The 14,937-nt window shown below is 37.5% G+C and overlaps 1 protein-coding gene across 7 annotated transcripts in view; it reads left to right on the top strand.

Moving 5' to 3' along the window:
- Positions 1–14,937, top strand: part of FGD4 (FYVE, RhoGEF and PH domain containing 4) — a 124,338-nt gene that overhangs the window by 51,587 nt on the left and 57,814 nt on the right. Inside the window, exon 1 of one of the 7 annotated variants that reach the window (XM_087968542.1) lies at positions 13,420–13,573. The exons of the other annotated variants lie outside the window; for them this stretch is intronic. Within the exon in view, the coding sequence (XP_087824668.1) occupies positions 13,549–13,573 (25 nt within the window). The 5' untranslated portion in view covers positions 13,420–13,548. Of the gene's footprint in view, positions 1–13,419; positions 13,574–14,937 lie in introns of those variants that run through there. 7 annotated transcript variants of the gene reach the window in all.

Genomic DNA, 14,937 nt, shown 5'->3' with positions numbered 1-14,937 from the left:
GGCCCCCATGCCATATCATGTCCTCTTCCAGAGGGTCCATGATTGCATGAGTAGGGGTTGCAGTGAATAGCGGTCCATGTGTCAGTCAGTTTAATGCCAGGCTGGAAAAATGGAGGGACCCCACTGAGTGCCAGTGTGAGGTTATTATCTTTATATCATAATGCCGGTTGTTCATTTAATTCAGTACCTCGTTTTTCTGGTATTGAAGTCGAGTAGCCTGATGAGAAATGTTTGCACCAGGCAGCTTAGTTAATTATATGGTTGCAGGAGAGTGAGTCACTTTCTCTTTTTTAATGGCAGAAAGACTAGTGTGGGAGACCAAAGGACTGCCTGCTATGGATATAGTGTACTTTGATTGTAGGAAAGCTTTTGACAAGGAACATCATGATATCCTTGTGGACAAGAAGTAAAAATATAGGCGAATAGATTTGAGGTTGATTGTACACACCAATAGCAATAGCACTTAGATTTATATACTGCTTCCAGTCCTCTCTAAGCGGTTTCTATACTGCTTCACAGTGCTTTCCAGTCCTCTCAAAGCAGGTTATTGCCCACAACAATCTGTGTCCTCATTTTACCCACCTTGGAAGGATGGAAGGCTCAGTCAACCTTGAGCTGGTGAGAATCAAACTGTTCACAGTTGACAGAATTATCCTGCAATACTGCATTCTAACCACTGCACCACTGCGGCTCACAAAGCACCAAGGGTTCTTATAAACGGTCCAGAAGAGGAGTATTGAGTGGGTTACCCCACAGATCTTTTGTTGTTTCAGCTATATTCTCCCTATCTATAAATACTGTAACTTAGAGAATGAAAATTTTAATCATATCATGGCATGCTTGTTACTGATTAACATCTTGGCAGAGAAAAAACCCCTCAATTTGCCTTAACAGATTGAATGTTGGCTATCCAGTGGTGGGATTCAAATAATTTAATAACTGGTTCGCCCAGGGTCAGGTTGGCTGTTGTGGGAGGTATGTCCCATCCTCATCTTCCAGTTCTGCCATACATATGGAACAAGCCTCTCACAATGGCCAACCTGGGCAAACCAGTTGTTAAATTACCCCCCATCAAAGTGCTGCAATGGAGAAACGGGCAATAGAACGGCTGGCATGAGGGAAGGACGAGGGAAAGCAACCTTCTCCTTCCCTCATGCCAGCCGCTCCGTTTCCCGTTTCTCCATTGCAGTGCAGTGCAGCACCCAGGATCCACTTTGATAGTGGAGGTGGGTAGGTAATTTAACAACCAGTTTGCTTGATCTGATGCGAACCAGCTGAGTCCCACCACTGGCTATATCCAACAAGACAATACTATTCAGTTATGACTGTAGGAGATGACTGGGCTGAGCCCAAGGGTCAAGCACAACATCAGTTGTGAGTCCCTTTGTGCCTACAAGAATGCCTGTAGTCATTTGAACCATTTGCTTCTTGATTTCTTGCACCTGACAATGACAGATGTAAGGTTCTACTTATGGTAGGAAAAGATGTAGGAGTGCTAATGGACCACCAGATGAGTGAGACCAAGCAGTGTGATGCAGCTTCTAAAAAGGACAGTGCAGATGGAGGCTGCATCAATCTAAGCATTATGTTCAACTCATGGAAAGCAATAGCTTTGTGCCAGTGCACTTTGCAGTATTGGATCCAGTTCTATGTCCAGTTTTGGGATATTGAAGTGCTGGAACCAGTTCATATGATAATGGAATTGGAAGCCAGGCTCCGTGAAGTGTGTTTGTCTTGCCAAAAGAGAAGAATAGGGAAGATATAATTGCAATCTACAAATATTTAAGAGGGGACAGTTTTAATTTTGGTTGAAACCAAACACAGGATAAATAATTGCTGGGTTGAAATTAAAAGAGGTGTTACAAAGAGCTGTTAAGCATTGGAGCAATTCACCTCAAAAGTGGTCTAGTAGATTTCTGCGCTACCAGCGTGTTAGATTAAATGACCAATAAAGATCATTTAAACTCATACATTCTAGAATTCTGTGACTCTACAAATTGAAATAAGGATTGTCCTTTAAGGTGGGACAAATTCAATAGATCTGGTATGCTTCATTGAGAATCGAAGTGTCCTAAATATTGCGAGATTTTAATAGAGCTTCTAAATAAGTATCCTTAGCCATAGCACAAATGCATCTCTTAAGAGGTGGTTACAAGAGGAAGGACAATGATAAAAGATAATTTAAATACATATGCATTGGTGTATCTCTTTAGATTGGATAGTATAAATCTGCTTTGTTGTTGGATAAAGGAATTAATTTTATAAATATGCATGGTAACTATATAAATGTATGCATGTGAACGAAGTATGTGCATGCACGCGTGCGCGCGCACACACACACACACACACACACACAAACACATGTTCCAGGGCCTAATTGAGGAATGTAATGCCTTGCATATCACATCAAAACTGGCTATTTTAGATGCAAAACATGAATTGTTTAATTTTAATAAATACATTGTGTTAGTAGAAGATAAGAAAATAGCAGTTGTTTTGTGCTCCTGTGTTTCTATTTAAAGAAAAAAAATGGATGAGCTCATAATGTGCTGAACTAAACAAAGTTTTCCAAGATTTTGAATCTTTGGAAATAAAATGCTGCCAAAGACCAGTCAATTGGGTTTTGAATTGGATACCAAAATGTCCATGTCCATAGATCATCTTTTTTCTCATTTTGAATGTGGCATGCTTTCAAAAAAACAAAAACAAAACCCGTTGCTGTCTAGTAATTCATTTCTGCTCTGCTCAGCAGACTTCAGAGCAATTTTTGCTGCATATTCAGGGCAATAGGAATTAAAGACCTTTCTTATCGCTCTGCAATGATAGTATTGTAGCAGATGAGTCTAAATTGATCCAAAGTTTAATTATATATTTAATTAGAAGTCTTACACGGCCGTCCATCTTATATGCAATAATCCTGAGCAGCTCACAAAAATAATAGTAAAAACATAAAAAAACATATAAATTCAACATGAAAAAGTAACTTCTGGTGTCCCAAAACAATACTTCCCCCTATATATTAGTATTCATACCTATTGGGCTCAAGCCCATATAGTGCAGAAATGTTTGAAAGAGCTATTACTAAGGTGCAAATTAAGAGATCAGTTTGAATGGATAATCAATATAAGTCTATACTTAGGATTTGCCTCTCTTTGCTTAGGCTCAGTTTTATTTAGCTTTATTACTTTATTTGTAATTCCTTCTTTCTGTTTATCCTTTTGTTGCCTGGAAGTGGGAGAGACTGTTGAATCGGCTGTAATATGGTTTCGAAGTTTCATTATCCAGTTTCAGTAATGATAGAAGGTTTGCTTTATAGGGTGTTTTCTTCCTGTGAGTAGTCCCAATTCTTAGGTACAAAAAAATAACACTATGGGAAGGAAAAAAATAAGCATAATTGAGTGTCGGAGAGCTAAAATAAAAGTTAGGTCCTCATGGTTAGGTATCTAAATGGTGAGGAAAGTGGTAGGTTCTGCAAATTAAAACCTTGAAGGCATAATTGTATGTTACTTGCTTAGCTTTTTGTTAAAACAGCAGCAAGAGAGAAAAATGAAAATTACGTAAAGAAGCCTCCTTAGGTACATGTATACACACACACACACATACATACACACACACAGAGTTCAAGACAAGAAGAAGCAATCTCTTATTTGTGAAAATCTTTATAAATGATGGAGAAGTAGAATTGCTTAATTCCTCTTTTGTTCACTCTTTCGACTTGGAATAAATAGAACAAACGGTGCAACAAAAAGTTGGAGCACAAGATATTTTTAAAAAGTGATTAAAGAGCACCCAGATGCTGAATAAAGTTTGTAATATCTGAAAAATTGAAAGAACACTAAAAATGACAGAATGCTCCATATGAACGATGTTGTCCCATTCCTAAAAAAGCTGGATTTAAAAACTATATATTGAGCAACTTGGTAAAAAATTCTAAAATACATTAGGAAGCTCCTTGTGAGCATTTTGAAAAGAATGTATTAATTAACTAGAATCAGTTTGAAATTTTCAACCAAGCAACTTAAACTTTATCTTGTTAAGGTTATTAGTCTTGTAGATCATGGGAACACCATGGATATAGTTTGTTTTTATTTCTGGAAGACACTTGATGTTTTTTTCCCTATGTAAACATGGTATTATTCTGAGATGATTCCCCAATGAAGACTCAAGCCTGATACTTTGTCAACCAAGAATAACAATCGTGATTTGTTTAATAAGCGAGAACAAAGCACTAAAAGTGTATACAGTGTATAAAGTAGCGATTTACAAGCTATAATGGCTGGATTAATTACATGCTACAACATTACTTTTTATGCTTCCTGGGAAGATTGCAAGTTCCTTTTTGCCCCCAAATCGACACATAGCAATATTGGCTGCCTCTCAAGTATATAGTGGTTGCTTTGCTTGCTGCCTTGTATTTTATCTGGCTTGTCCAGCAAAGAATCTCCAACTAAAGCTGAAAAATTATTTTGTTAAACCTCTATAAGGTTACATGCGTTTTAATTGGATTAATAAAATGTGAGATCTATATTAGAAGCAGCTAATTCTGCCTGGATAGTAATATCTCATTGTTAGTATGAAATAGCCTGTTGTGTGTGTGTGTGTGTGTTTCTTTTTAGAGATCATGTGCTAATCTAATTTAATGTGCTAGATGTACTTAAAGTAGATGGTCTGTAATCCTAGCATCTTATCTAAAATATATCTGGCTTAAGGGAAAGGTTGTTTGAGCAAAGAATTGTAGGCTATTTAGATATTCTTCTCTCATAAAGATGCAAAGATTATTTCTCTCCTAAAGATAGACTTATTTTGGTTATAATTTCCAAGCAGACTTTTTATTTATTAATTAAATTTATATGCCATTCAGCTCACTGTTAACTGACTTTGACATAGGCTGAACACCTGTGTTCAGTTTCCAATCTTCATTTTATTTTGTTTCCCATTCCTATTACAGACTGCTGTGGCATATCTAGTCTCTCCATGGGTCTGTTTTGGGATTTCCCCTTCCAATATTTTATTCCCCCCCCCCAAACTCTCTTTTCTTTCAATGTTTTTGCTAATAGCTAAAACCCCAAGGTGTATGGAGCCTCTGACAGCTTTGAACATATTCATTAGCGTCCATCAAATCTCACTATTAACCCAAATTTTTAATGTGCCAGAAGGAAGAAATTATTAAAATAGGAACAATCTATATTTAGTTGGTTTAACTATCTGGCTTTCATTTGATTTAAATTACACTGAGTTTAGCTTTATCCTAGTTTTAGCCATTTTTAGGCCTGTTAGTACTCCAGTGATTCAAAATTTGAAAACAGCTGATAAAAGTTGGTTCAGATGTTACTGCTGGGAATTGTTCTGAAAGGGGAAAAGATACTGTTGACTAATTCATATTTCCATCCTCTACTTTTCAGGAAAGGCAAGGAGTTGAGGAATTATACTCCAGAACAGTCTTTCAGTTCTTCCTTGTTTCCCTGCCTTCTGCAGAGTATTTCAGCATTTTTGATGGTTGAGTTTTTGTTTGCAAGGTGGTGCAATTTTTAATTAAGTGTAGAGCGATGGGAATTGAAGTAAATCAATTCACTCAGATGGGGCACTGATCAGGTGATGTAACTTTTAAAAAACAAAGTTTAGGATTATAATGCACAGCTCAACAAAACTATTGCCAGTTTAGCATGGCTAGAAAAAGCTTTGAAAACAAATTGAATGTGTATCAAAATACCCGTGATGGTGAACCTTGAAGTGGCACACAGAGCCATCTCTGTGAGCACTCAAGCCGTCACCCCAGCTCAGTTCCACTGCGCATGCGCATGCCTCCCACCAGCCAGCTGATTTTCGAGTATCTCCCCTGTATGTGTGAGGGTGGGGTGCATGCAGGAGATGCGTGTGCTTGTGTAGGGTGTGTGGGAGTCCCGTGCGCATGTGCAGGGGGGTGGGGGAGTACGGGAAGGTCCCGTGTGCATGCACAAGGGGGTGGAGGGAGCATGGGGGAGGTCCTGTTGCATGCGCAGGGGGGGAGCACGGAGGGGATTGTGTGTGCATTGTGGGTGCAGGCATGCGTGTGTGCTCTCATGTGCGCACACATGCACTTTTGGCATGCAACAACAAAAAGGTTAGCCATCACTGCACTATGCAAATCTGTAGTATTGCTGGAAATAATCACATTATAGAATCAACAAAAGGGGTTGCAATGGATCAGCGGTTAAAGATGCTGAGCTTGCCAACTGAAAGACTGACAGCCTGGATTCAAGACCCAAGCACCACGCAATGGGGTGAGCTCTTGTTACCTGCCCTAGCTCCTGCCAACCTAGCAGTTTGAAAGCATGGAGTAGATAAATAGGTACCACTTTGATGGGAAGATAACAGCATTCCGGGTGCTTCAGTATATAGTTATGCTAGCTACATGATCATGGAAGTGTCTATGGACAATGTTGGCTCCCTTGGCTAAGAAATAGAGATGAGGATTGGAGATGGGGCGTTACTCATCTCTTTCTTAGCTGAGGGAACCAGCATTGTCCAAAGACACTTCCGGACATGACTGGATAGGGGAAACCTTTACCTTTAAATTTAGAATCAACAAAGGATTGATTCCAAGCTATAACCCAAGCTATTATTGACTTGAAATTGTCTTGAAGGCTTAAACCAAGGGTATCAGACTCAAGGGCCAGATCCAGCCCTCAGGACCAGCCTACAGTGCCTCTGCCAGCAAAAACAGAGCTTGGGAGGTCTGCCTGCGGTCCTCCCGATCTCTGTTTTCATTGGCAGAGGGTTGCAGGAAGCCGTCACAGCTGAAAATGGAGCTTAGGAGCCTGTTTTTACTGGCAGAGCGCTTGGGCCACCACAGGTGCTCCCGACACAAGTGATGTTGAGCTGGCCATGCCCACCTCTGCCCCCCAAGGTCAAACACAACCCTGGTGCAGCCCTCAATGAAATTGAGTTTGACACCCCTGTCTTAAACCATCTTAAACACATTAAGTTGGATCTCTGCATGCATGATATGAAACACAGTACAGAAGCTTTTCTTTGCAAACTACTTGATGTTATAAAGGCACATCATCAGATACATTGTGGTAGGAAACTAGTTTTTATTTGGGCAAAGTTTCCTCTCTTTAGGAAGTTGCTAAAACTTCAAAAAATTTAAAAAGTTTAAAAATTGTGATCAAGATGAAGCATTCCTTATTCCTTGCTAAGGTCAGAACCTTTTATCCTAACTTTTCTGATAATAGAACCTTGTCCTTCTAGAAGATGACCATAGAAAGTAGCAGTTTGCTGTTCTTATAAATGCTCTTTTTGTTAGCGTCTGGAATAGAACTGTTGAAAATCTTGCAAGCCTATTTTCCTTTAAACTGATAGCTTGTGGAACTAACAATGTATTGTTCTCATTGGACCCAACTTTGGGGAATATTGCCAGAAACTCCTAGTTATCTGCATATACTTATATCTGCATATACTGTATCTACTTGCTTTGTTTTGAGTTTGACCTGTTTTTAAAGTTCTATATTTTTGTAACAAGAGATGATGTTGATAGCATTTTAATAAAAGCAATAAATATATAGAAAGATAGATACATTTTTAAAGTGGGTATACCAGCTTCTTTTTTCAACTGTTTAGTATTATTCTGTACAAGTCTTTACTACCAATTTTTGATCGTCTTTATTCATTTTTTGAGACTGTTGTGTACTTCATTATAATTTTAACAATAAACTTATTTTTAAAAGATTATATGTTGGCTACTGTACACACATCAGCCAACCACCACCAGATAAATACAAGATAAAATGTTAATACAATAAATAATACTTTAAAAAAGTGAAACCAGCTACTAATTATGAAACTGAGAATCCATTTGGTGTAGTGGTTAAGATGTTGGCCTAAAAACCAGGAGACTATGAGTTCTAATTCTGTTTTAGGCATAGAAGCTGACTGGGCAACCTTGGGCCAGTCACTTTCTCTCAGCTCAACTCCCCTCAGTTGTTGTGAGAAAAATAGCAGGAGGAAGGAGTATTATGTAGGTGTGCTACCTTGGGTTGTTTATACAACATAAAGGTGGAATAAAAAAATATAATACAAATAATGTCTATCAAAAGTAATAAGATCTGTAATATAAAGAGAAACTTAAAAGATTATCAACACATGAATATCTAATGAATATCTAGTTGATTTTCAGAAATAACAAACTAAAACTAAACTCTCACAAATGTATAAATGGTTGCAATTGGAAAAGCCTATATAAAGCCCTATAAAATAAAAGCAAGAACAAACCTTTAGCAAATCAATATTTTCAAATTTTGTGTGTGCTAAACTTTATCTAACCTGTAAGACTGAGATTTATCTTTACCAGCATATCATTTGTAACCACACAGCAAATTTTTGTGCTTGAAATTCTGATTCGACTCTTTTGATCCTTAGGAATGAGAATTAAAACAATCACAACCTTGATTCCAATGGTGGCTTTTTTTACAAGTGAAAAAGGATGCTATTTATTTCTTTAATCTGCTATTGATTTGTTAAGAGGAGTTGACATGAATTTAGGTTGGCTTTCTCTTGTTCCCACATGACAGGGGAACTATTTGTTATAACTCCTGAACTTGGCTTGAGATCTGTTTACCAGCTAAGCTATAACACCCATCACATGCTCTTTATTAGAGCTCAAAAACTTTTATGTATCCAGAATGAACAGAAACTTGCATTTTAAGAGAGCACAGCTTTATCTCTCTGGATTTCTCTCTGTTCTTCAGACCCCATCTCTCAATCCTTCTTTCCAAGCAGTTTATAGGATCCTAATAATGAATAGTTCTACTTCAGCCCTCAGTTTTTCCTCTCCTTCCTTTTATGCAGTCTTAAAGGCTGATAAGAAAAACAAAGAAAGTGATGTGGAAGACACAGCTCATAAGAAGTAGTTCAGTAAAGTATTACATAGTACGAGGAAGTCCTTGACTTACAACAATTGAGCCCAAAATTTATGTTGCTGAGAGATTTGTTAACGGAGTTTTATCCCATTTTGTGACCTTTCTTGCTATAACTGTTAAGTGAATTGCTGCAGTTGTTAAATTGGCAACACGGTTGTTAAGTGGTTACCCCACTGACTTTGCTTGTCACAAAAGATGATCTCATGACCCCAGGACATTCCAAATGTCATAAATTAATCAGTGGAACAACTTGCCTACAGAAGTTGTGAATGCTCCAATACTGGAAGCTTTTAAGAAGAGATTGGATAACCACGTGTCTGAAATGCTATAGGATTTCCTGTCTAAGCAGGAGGTTGGAATAGAAGATCTCCAAGGTCCCTTCCAACTCTGTTTATTCTGTTATGTTCTGTTCTACTCTATTCTATTCTAGTCAGTTGCCAAGCATCCAAATTTTGATCATGTGACCATGGGGATGCCACAAGGGCCATAAGTGTGAAAAACAGTCATAACAGTCATTTTTTCAATCCCATTGTAACTTTGAATGGTCACTAAATAAACTGTTGTAGGTTAAAGACCTTTCCTGCACCATCTACTTGCAAACAGACACCTTGGACTATCCCTTCTCCTTCTTCCATGTACTGGTTATTAAAGCCCTTGGACTTCCTTCCCTTTTATCTTTTTCGTGCTTTCCCCTTTTCTCCATCCTTCCTTTCACAAGTCTTTGGAATATATACCGTATTTATCGGCGTATAACACGCACAGGCGTATAACACGCATCTTCATTTTAAGAGGGAAATAGTGCGTGTTATACACCGATAAATACGGTATATAAAAAATAAAAAAAATAAAAATGTAGGTTGCTGACTTCTTGAACAGCCTAGAGAGCAAAGGGGAACCATATGTGGTAGAAGAAATTGTACCCTAGAACAAAGAAATTATTTCAGTGGTTGCAGCAAGTGACACAAATCAAAGTGTTAGAGGCAATGCAAATGTAATTAAACTTTCTCAAAATTACCAGTTACAGCTATACTGTAGAATAGGAAATGAATAAACTGTGCTGTTCAATTAACAGTGTTGTAAACAGCATTTTGATATTGTTTTTCTTTGTGAAGTGAATTGATCCTATTCCTTATCACGGAGGTCACAAAAATAGCCAACTTCTCTGTGCTATGTAATATAATAGGATGCCAATATAGGTAATCCTTGATTTAAGACTGTACAGTTACGACCCCAATTGAACCCTACATGTATGTTGCTAAGTGAAATATTTGTTAAGTGAGTTTGTCCCATTTTACGATTTTTCTTGCCACTGTTGCTAAGTGAACTGTTGCATTTGTTAAAGTCAGTAATAGGGTTGTTACCTTAATCTGGCTTTCCCCGTTGACTTTGCTTATCAGAAGGTTGCAAAAGCAGATCACATGACCTCAGGACACAGCAACCGTCATAAATGTGAAGCAGTTACCAACCATCGGAATTCTGATCATGTGACCAAGGGGATGCTGCAACAGTTGTAAGGGTGAAAAATGACCGTGCGTCATTGTTTTCAGTGCTGTTGTAGCTTTGAACAGTCACTAAATGAACTGTTGTAAGTCGAAGACTACCTGTAATTGAACATGGCAATTATTAGGTCATAGGACATGAAGGTCATAACGATGGTCATCATGTGAGTAACCAATTTTATGACTTTTATTTTGCAATGGTCATTAAGGCCAAGTATATCAATATCACGTAGACTTGTATATCGCTTCTTGGTGCTTTACAGCCCTCTCTAAGCAGTTTACAGAGACAGCATATTGCCCCCAACAGTCTGGGTCCTCATTTTGCCAACATTGGAAGGATGGAAGGCTGAGTCAATCTTAAGGCTGGTGAGAATCGAACTGCCAAACTGTTGGCAGCTAGCAGTCAGCAGAAGTAGCCTGCAGTACTGCATTCTAATCACTGCGCCACCCTGGTTCTAAGTATGTCTTAATGTTTATTGTAATTTTCTTTTAGTAGTTACCAAAGAGGTAATTTGATAAGTTCCTGAAAGACAGAGGAAATCTTTACAGATACTGCAGTCACTGTTTCCTTCTAAATTTGAAAATATGCTATTCTGGATAAACGGTGTATTTCCTTTATCAATGATGACATACTCAATCCATGTTTCATTTAGGGGTGTGAATAACGTACTGAATTTAAGTAGACAAAAGAGGTTTAGTTAAGTATGCCACAAAATATCTAAGTCTTTTATATTTACTATGCTCCTGATATATAACTATTTAGAAATGCCATCCACTGGGCTGGGTTTTGTTTTTAAGAGTTTTTATGTGGATTAAACAGTTTTGAAGTACAGCAGACATATTGAGCTGTGCATCTTCCATTCTGAGGCCAGATTACCTCAAATGCACCTTTACTCCACTGTATCCTAAGGCTTTCTCCAGGTGTTTGCTGTATTATGTATCCAGGAAACAGAATGCAATACAGAAGGAGGGCTGTGAGGTGCAGGATAAAAAAAAGTTGATCACTTGTCAGCTGGGCTTTGTTTTCCTTTCACGATGCACTACAACTAGCTTGATGTATACATTGTGCGAATATTAGCAAATGTGGCATGTGATAGACTTCAATATGATTTTTTAAAAATTTAACTAAGAATACAATATTTGGATCTTACCTAAAACCATTACTGATTTCATTACACTAATGTCAATGAAACACATTTTAAAATGTTATTTGTCTTATTATTTGCAAGGAACACTCACTGCACATCCAGGAAAGAATTTACCCTGAAAATAATATGGCTCTTCTCTCTTTGCTAGTTACCCTGAAGTACAAGTGATAGCAGTAGCAACAGCATTTAGACTTATATATCTCTTCACAGTGTTTCACAGCCTTCTCTAAGCAGTTTACAGAATCAGCATATTGCCCCAACAATCTGGATCCTCATTTTACTAACCTGGGAAGGATGGAAGACTGAATCAATGTTGAACTGGTCAGGAACAAACCCCTGGAAATGAGCAGAATTAGTCTGCAATACTGCAGTCTAACCACTGCGCCACTGTAGCTCTGAACAGAACTCCAGCCTTTGTTTCCAATTTAGAAGGACCTTAGAGTCCTTCTAAAACATTTATTGCTGCATATCCCAATAAAGAAACATCACAAGGGGCTGAATCACCCAACAATGTTTACTTATAGCTCTTAGACTTCAAAACTATTTGTTAAAACTGTTCCTTTTATGAATTCTGCTGTTCCCTACTTAAAGAGACGATTATGGTTTGCATCTAAGTTACATATTTTATTCTGAAGCTTCTTATGTATGGCATTAGATACATTTTTAAAAAAATGAAAAATCTCTTTTGAGTTGCAAAAAATCAGATGAAAGTTTAGGATTGGTGAATTGGTAGGTATACAACTACTCACTTTCAGAAAAAGGGCTGTTCACAGCAAGGCCTTGCACACGAGTCACCTCTGGTTTTGGTAGATATTGCTAGAGAACCAGTTTGGTCTAGTGGTTAAGGCACCAGGCCGGAAAGCAAGGGATTATGAGTTCAAGTCTTGCTTTAGCCACAAAAGCTAGCTGGGTAACTTTGGACCAGTCACTCTTTTCCAACCCTATTACCCTCACACAAGGTGGTGATGTGGAGAAAATAGGAGAAAAAGGACTTAGATATGTCCACTGTCTTAAATTATTTGTAGAAATAAGAAATATGGGATATTTCTATAATGGCTAATGGCTCCAGTGCCCTTTGGCCAAACTGCATAGATAGCTCCATTCTTAGAAGGGTTATAAGGGAGGGCCCTCAAAATAGGCAGCAGTCTTCCAACGCTGCATATCCCTATTAATTGTTAAAATACATAATTCATAACACTAAAAACATTTAAAAATCAAACTTGTAAAAGAAACCCCAAAAGTTATTTCTAGGCAAACAATGTGGCTGTTTTGTAATTATTTTATCATGATGAAATGGCTGTATGTTCAGTCCAATCCAGTGCAGTCCATTGTCACATGCCAACAGTTTTCAGTCTTCACAACCATTTATGCTGTAATTAAGCTTTCTTAATGATTTGTGCATAGCCACCATTCATGGTGCCATTCTGCTCTAAAGTTTTCTATTCCTCTCAAATAAGCTCTTAGAACAAGATTTGTATGTTAAATACTTTCAGTGAAAACTCAATAGAAGTGGCACTGAGAATGCGCTCAGCTTAGGAAGAGGGAGGAAAAAATTATAACCGTTTACAAAAATGCCTATTCTATTAGGTAACCTTGCTTGGCTTTCTCTCTTAATACAGAGTTTGAAGAATTTAAACAGATGTAATAGCTGTTGAAAACCTTTTAGCTTCCCCTTGCATTTTCCTTCAGTGGTTTGAAAGCTTAAACAGCTAGTTTTCGCTTTCGGTTATTTAACTGAAACAAAATCGATGCCTTTTCTGCCTTCCCACAATTTCTAGCTCATTGGTGTGCTTTGTGATGCATTCTCTGCAGTGCAGAACCCTTAGGGGAGGCCAGGCAATTTGCTTATGATGCTTTTGAATTATAAACTTGCAGAGTGCAGGGATGTGGAGCTCCTCCTAGGTCTGCTGGGCTGGAGAGAATCTAAGCCTATCATATGATCTTGCCATTGCGAAAGTGAATTTTGTCGACACAACAGCATTAGATCGATGTGGTATCAAATCCATGATTACCATGGCATCTGATCTAGGTAAGGGGAAACCTGATGCTGGTTGCTTCTGTTTAGAGGATTTACCACAGTCTTCTGAATTCAAATACTCTTTGCCTCATGCTTTTCATAGTTTGGTGCATTATTTAAATTGATTTAAAACACATCTTGCTCTCTCTTCGGTAATTTAAAAATGCACAAATATCCCCCTTGGAATGTTGTTATCTCCCCTCTTTGTTCCAAATTCGTGCTTTGTTTGGCAAGCAGAAAGTTTTGGCTAATGTCGTATTTAAAAAAATACTGAGTTAGTTTTGGTGTTCTTGTTTGATTGCTTTAATTTGATTATGATTGAATTAGCTGTAATCTTAAGTGATTTTTTTAATTTCCCGTTGTCTACCTTGCACTTACAATATACTGTACTGTTCTTAGTTTTATTTATAAATCATATGGCCATCCATCTTACAAAATGTGACTCTGGACAGTGTACAATAAAACCATAAATATTAAAACAGTGCGGTTAAAATATTGGTGTTATTATTTTTAAAAGGCTAGGCAAAAGCATTGGATGTTATGAACAGTAGAGCTCTTGATATGATAACAGAGATGATGATAATTTAGAAGTTTGGAGCACAATGAAGTCATCAGTTGTTGGCAAAATTAATCTCTCTCTGGACCTTCACTGTTGCATCCTAAAACTCCCCAAAGAACCAGGTATGACGAGGACAAGACAAATAATCCATAATACTGGAGGAACAATAAAGGTCATAATCTTCTGCATAAAAGAATCCAGTAGCTTTATCTTAATATTAAGAAATATTAAGATTCTGGAGAAACAAGTGATGGCAAATATTTTCCACAACATCAGTTATCAGAGGAATAGAAAACTGAAAAGTCCTGAAACATAATTTCCCTCTGACAAGAAGTCAGGGAATAACAAGGAAAAGGGGAGAGAATACAAAATGATGGCCAGAATAATTTGTAAATTAATGTGCAGATTAAAGTTGATTTAGCATCACATACATAAAGCAATCAACAGTTGTATGAATTCTTGGAGTATTGGTTAAACATAAAATATAGTTAATTTATGTTTGTCAGAATTCTACTTAGTTCCAGCTTGGGTAAGATTGTTTGAGGGGATGTTTTTTCTAAATAATATAACATTATTATTTAGTTACCATAATTTTTATTTCCATTGTAAAGAGATTAACAGTAGAAAAGAATGTTTAATGATTTCACAAGGCACAGTTGGAATCTTTTCTGACTTTGATTAAAAACTTTTGGACCCTTCCTAAAGAATTCCAAAGAGATTAGGAATAGGAAGTGCTGTTCCTCATAAAAAAGAAACTTTGTGTGTGTGTGAATATACAGGAGGAGAAAGGCTGCTCTTTCTTCTGCACTTTATAAGC

Source organism: Notechis scutatus, chromosome 6 (genome assembly GCF_049901735.1).
Source record: "Notechis scutatus isolate UNSWTSFEM ecotype Mainland chromosome 6, rNotScu1.2, whole genome shotgun sequence".
Classification (NCBI taxonomy): Eukaryota; Metazoa; Chordata; class Lepidosauria; order Squamata; family Elapidae; genus Notechis; species Notechis scutatus.
Note: the sequence above shows the minus strand (reverse complement) of the source record. Positions and strands in the feature narration are given on the sequence as shown.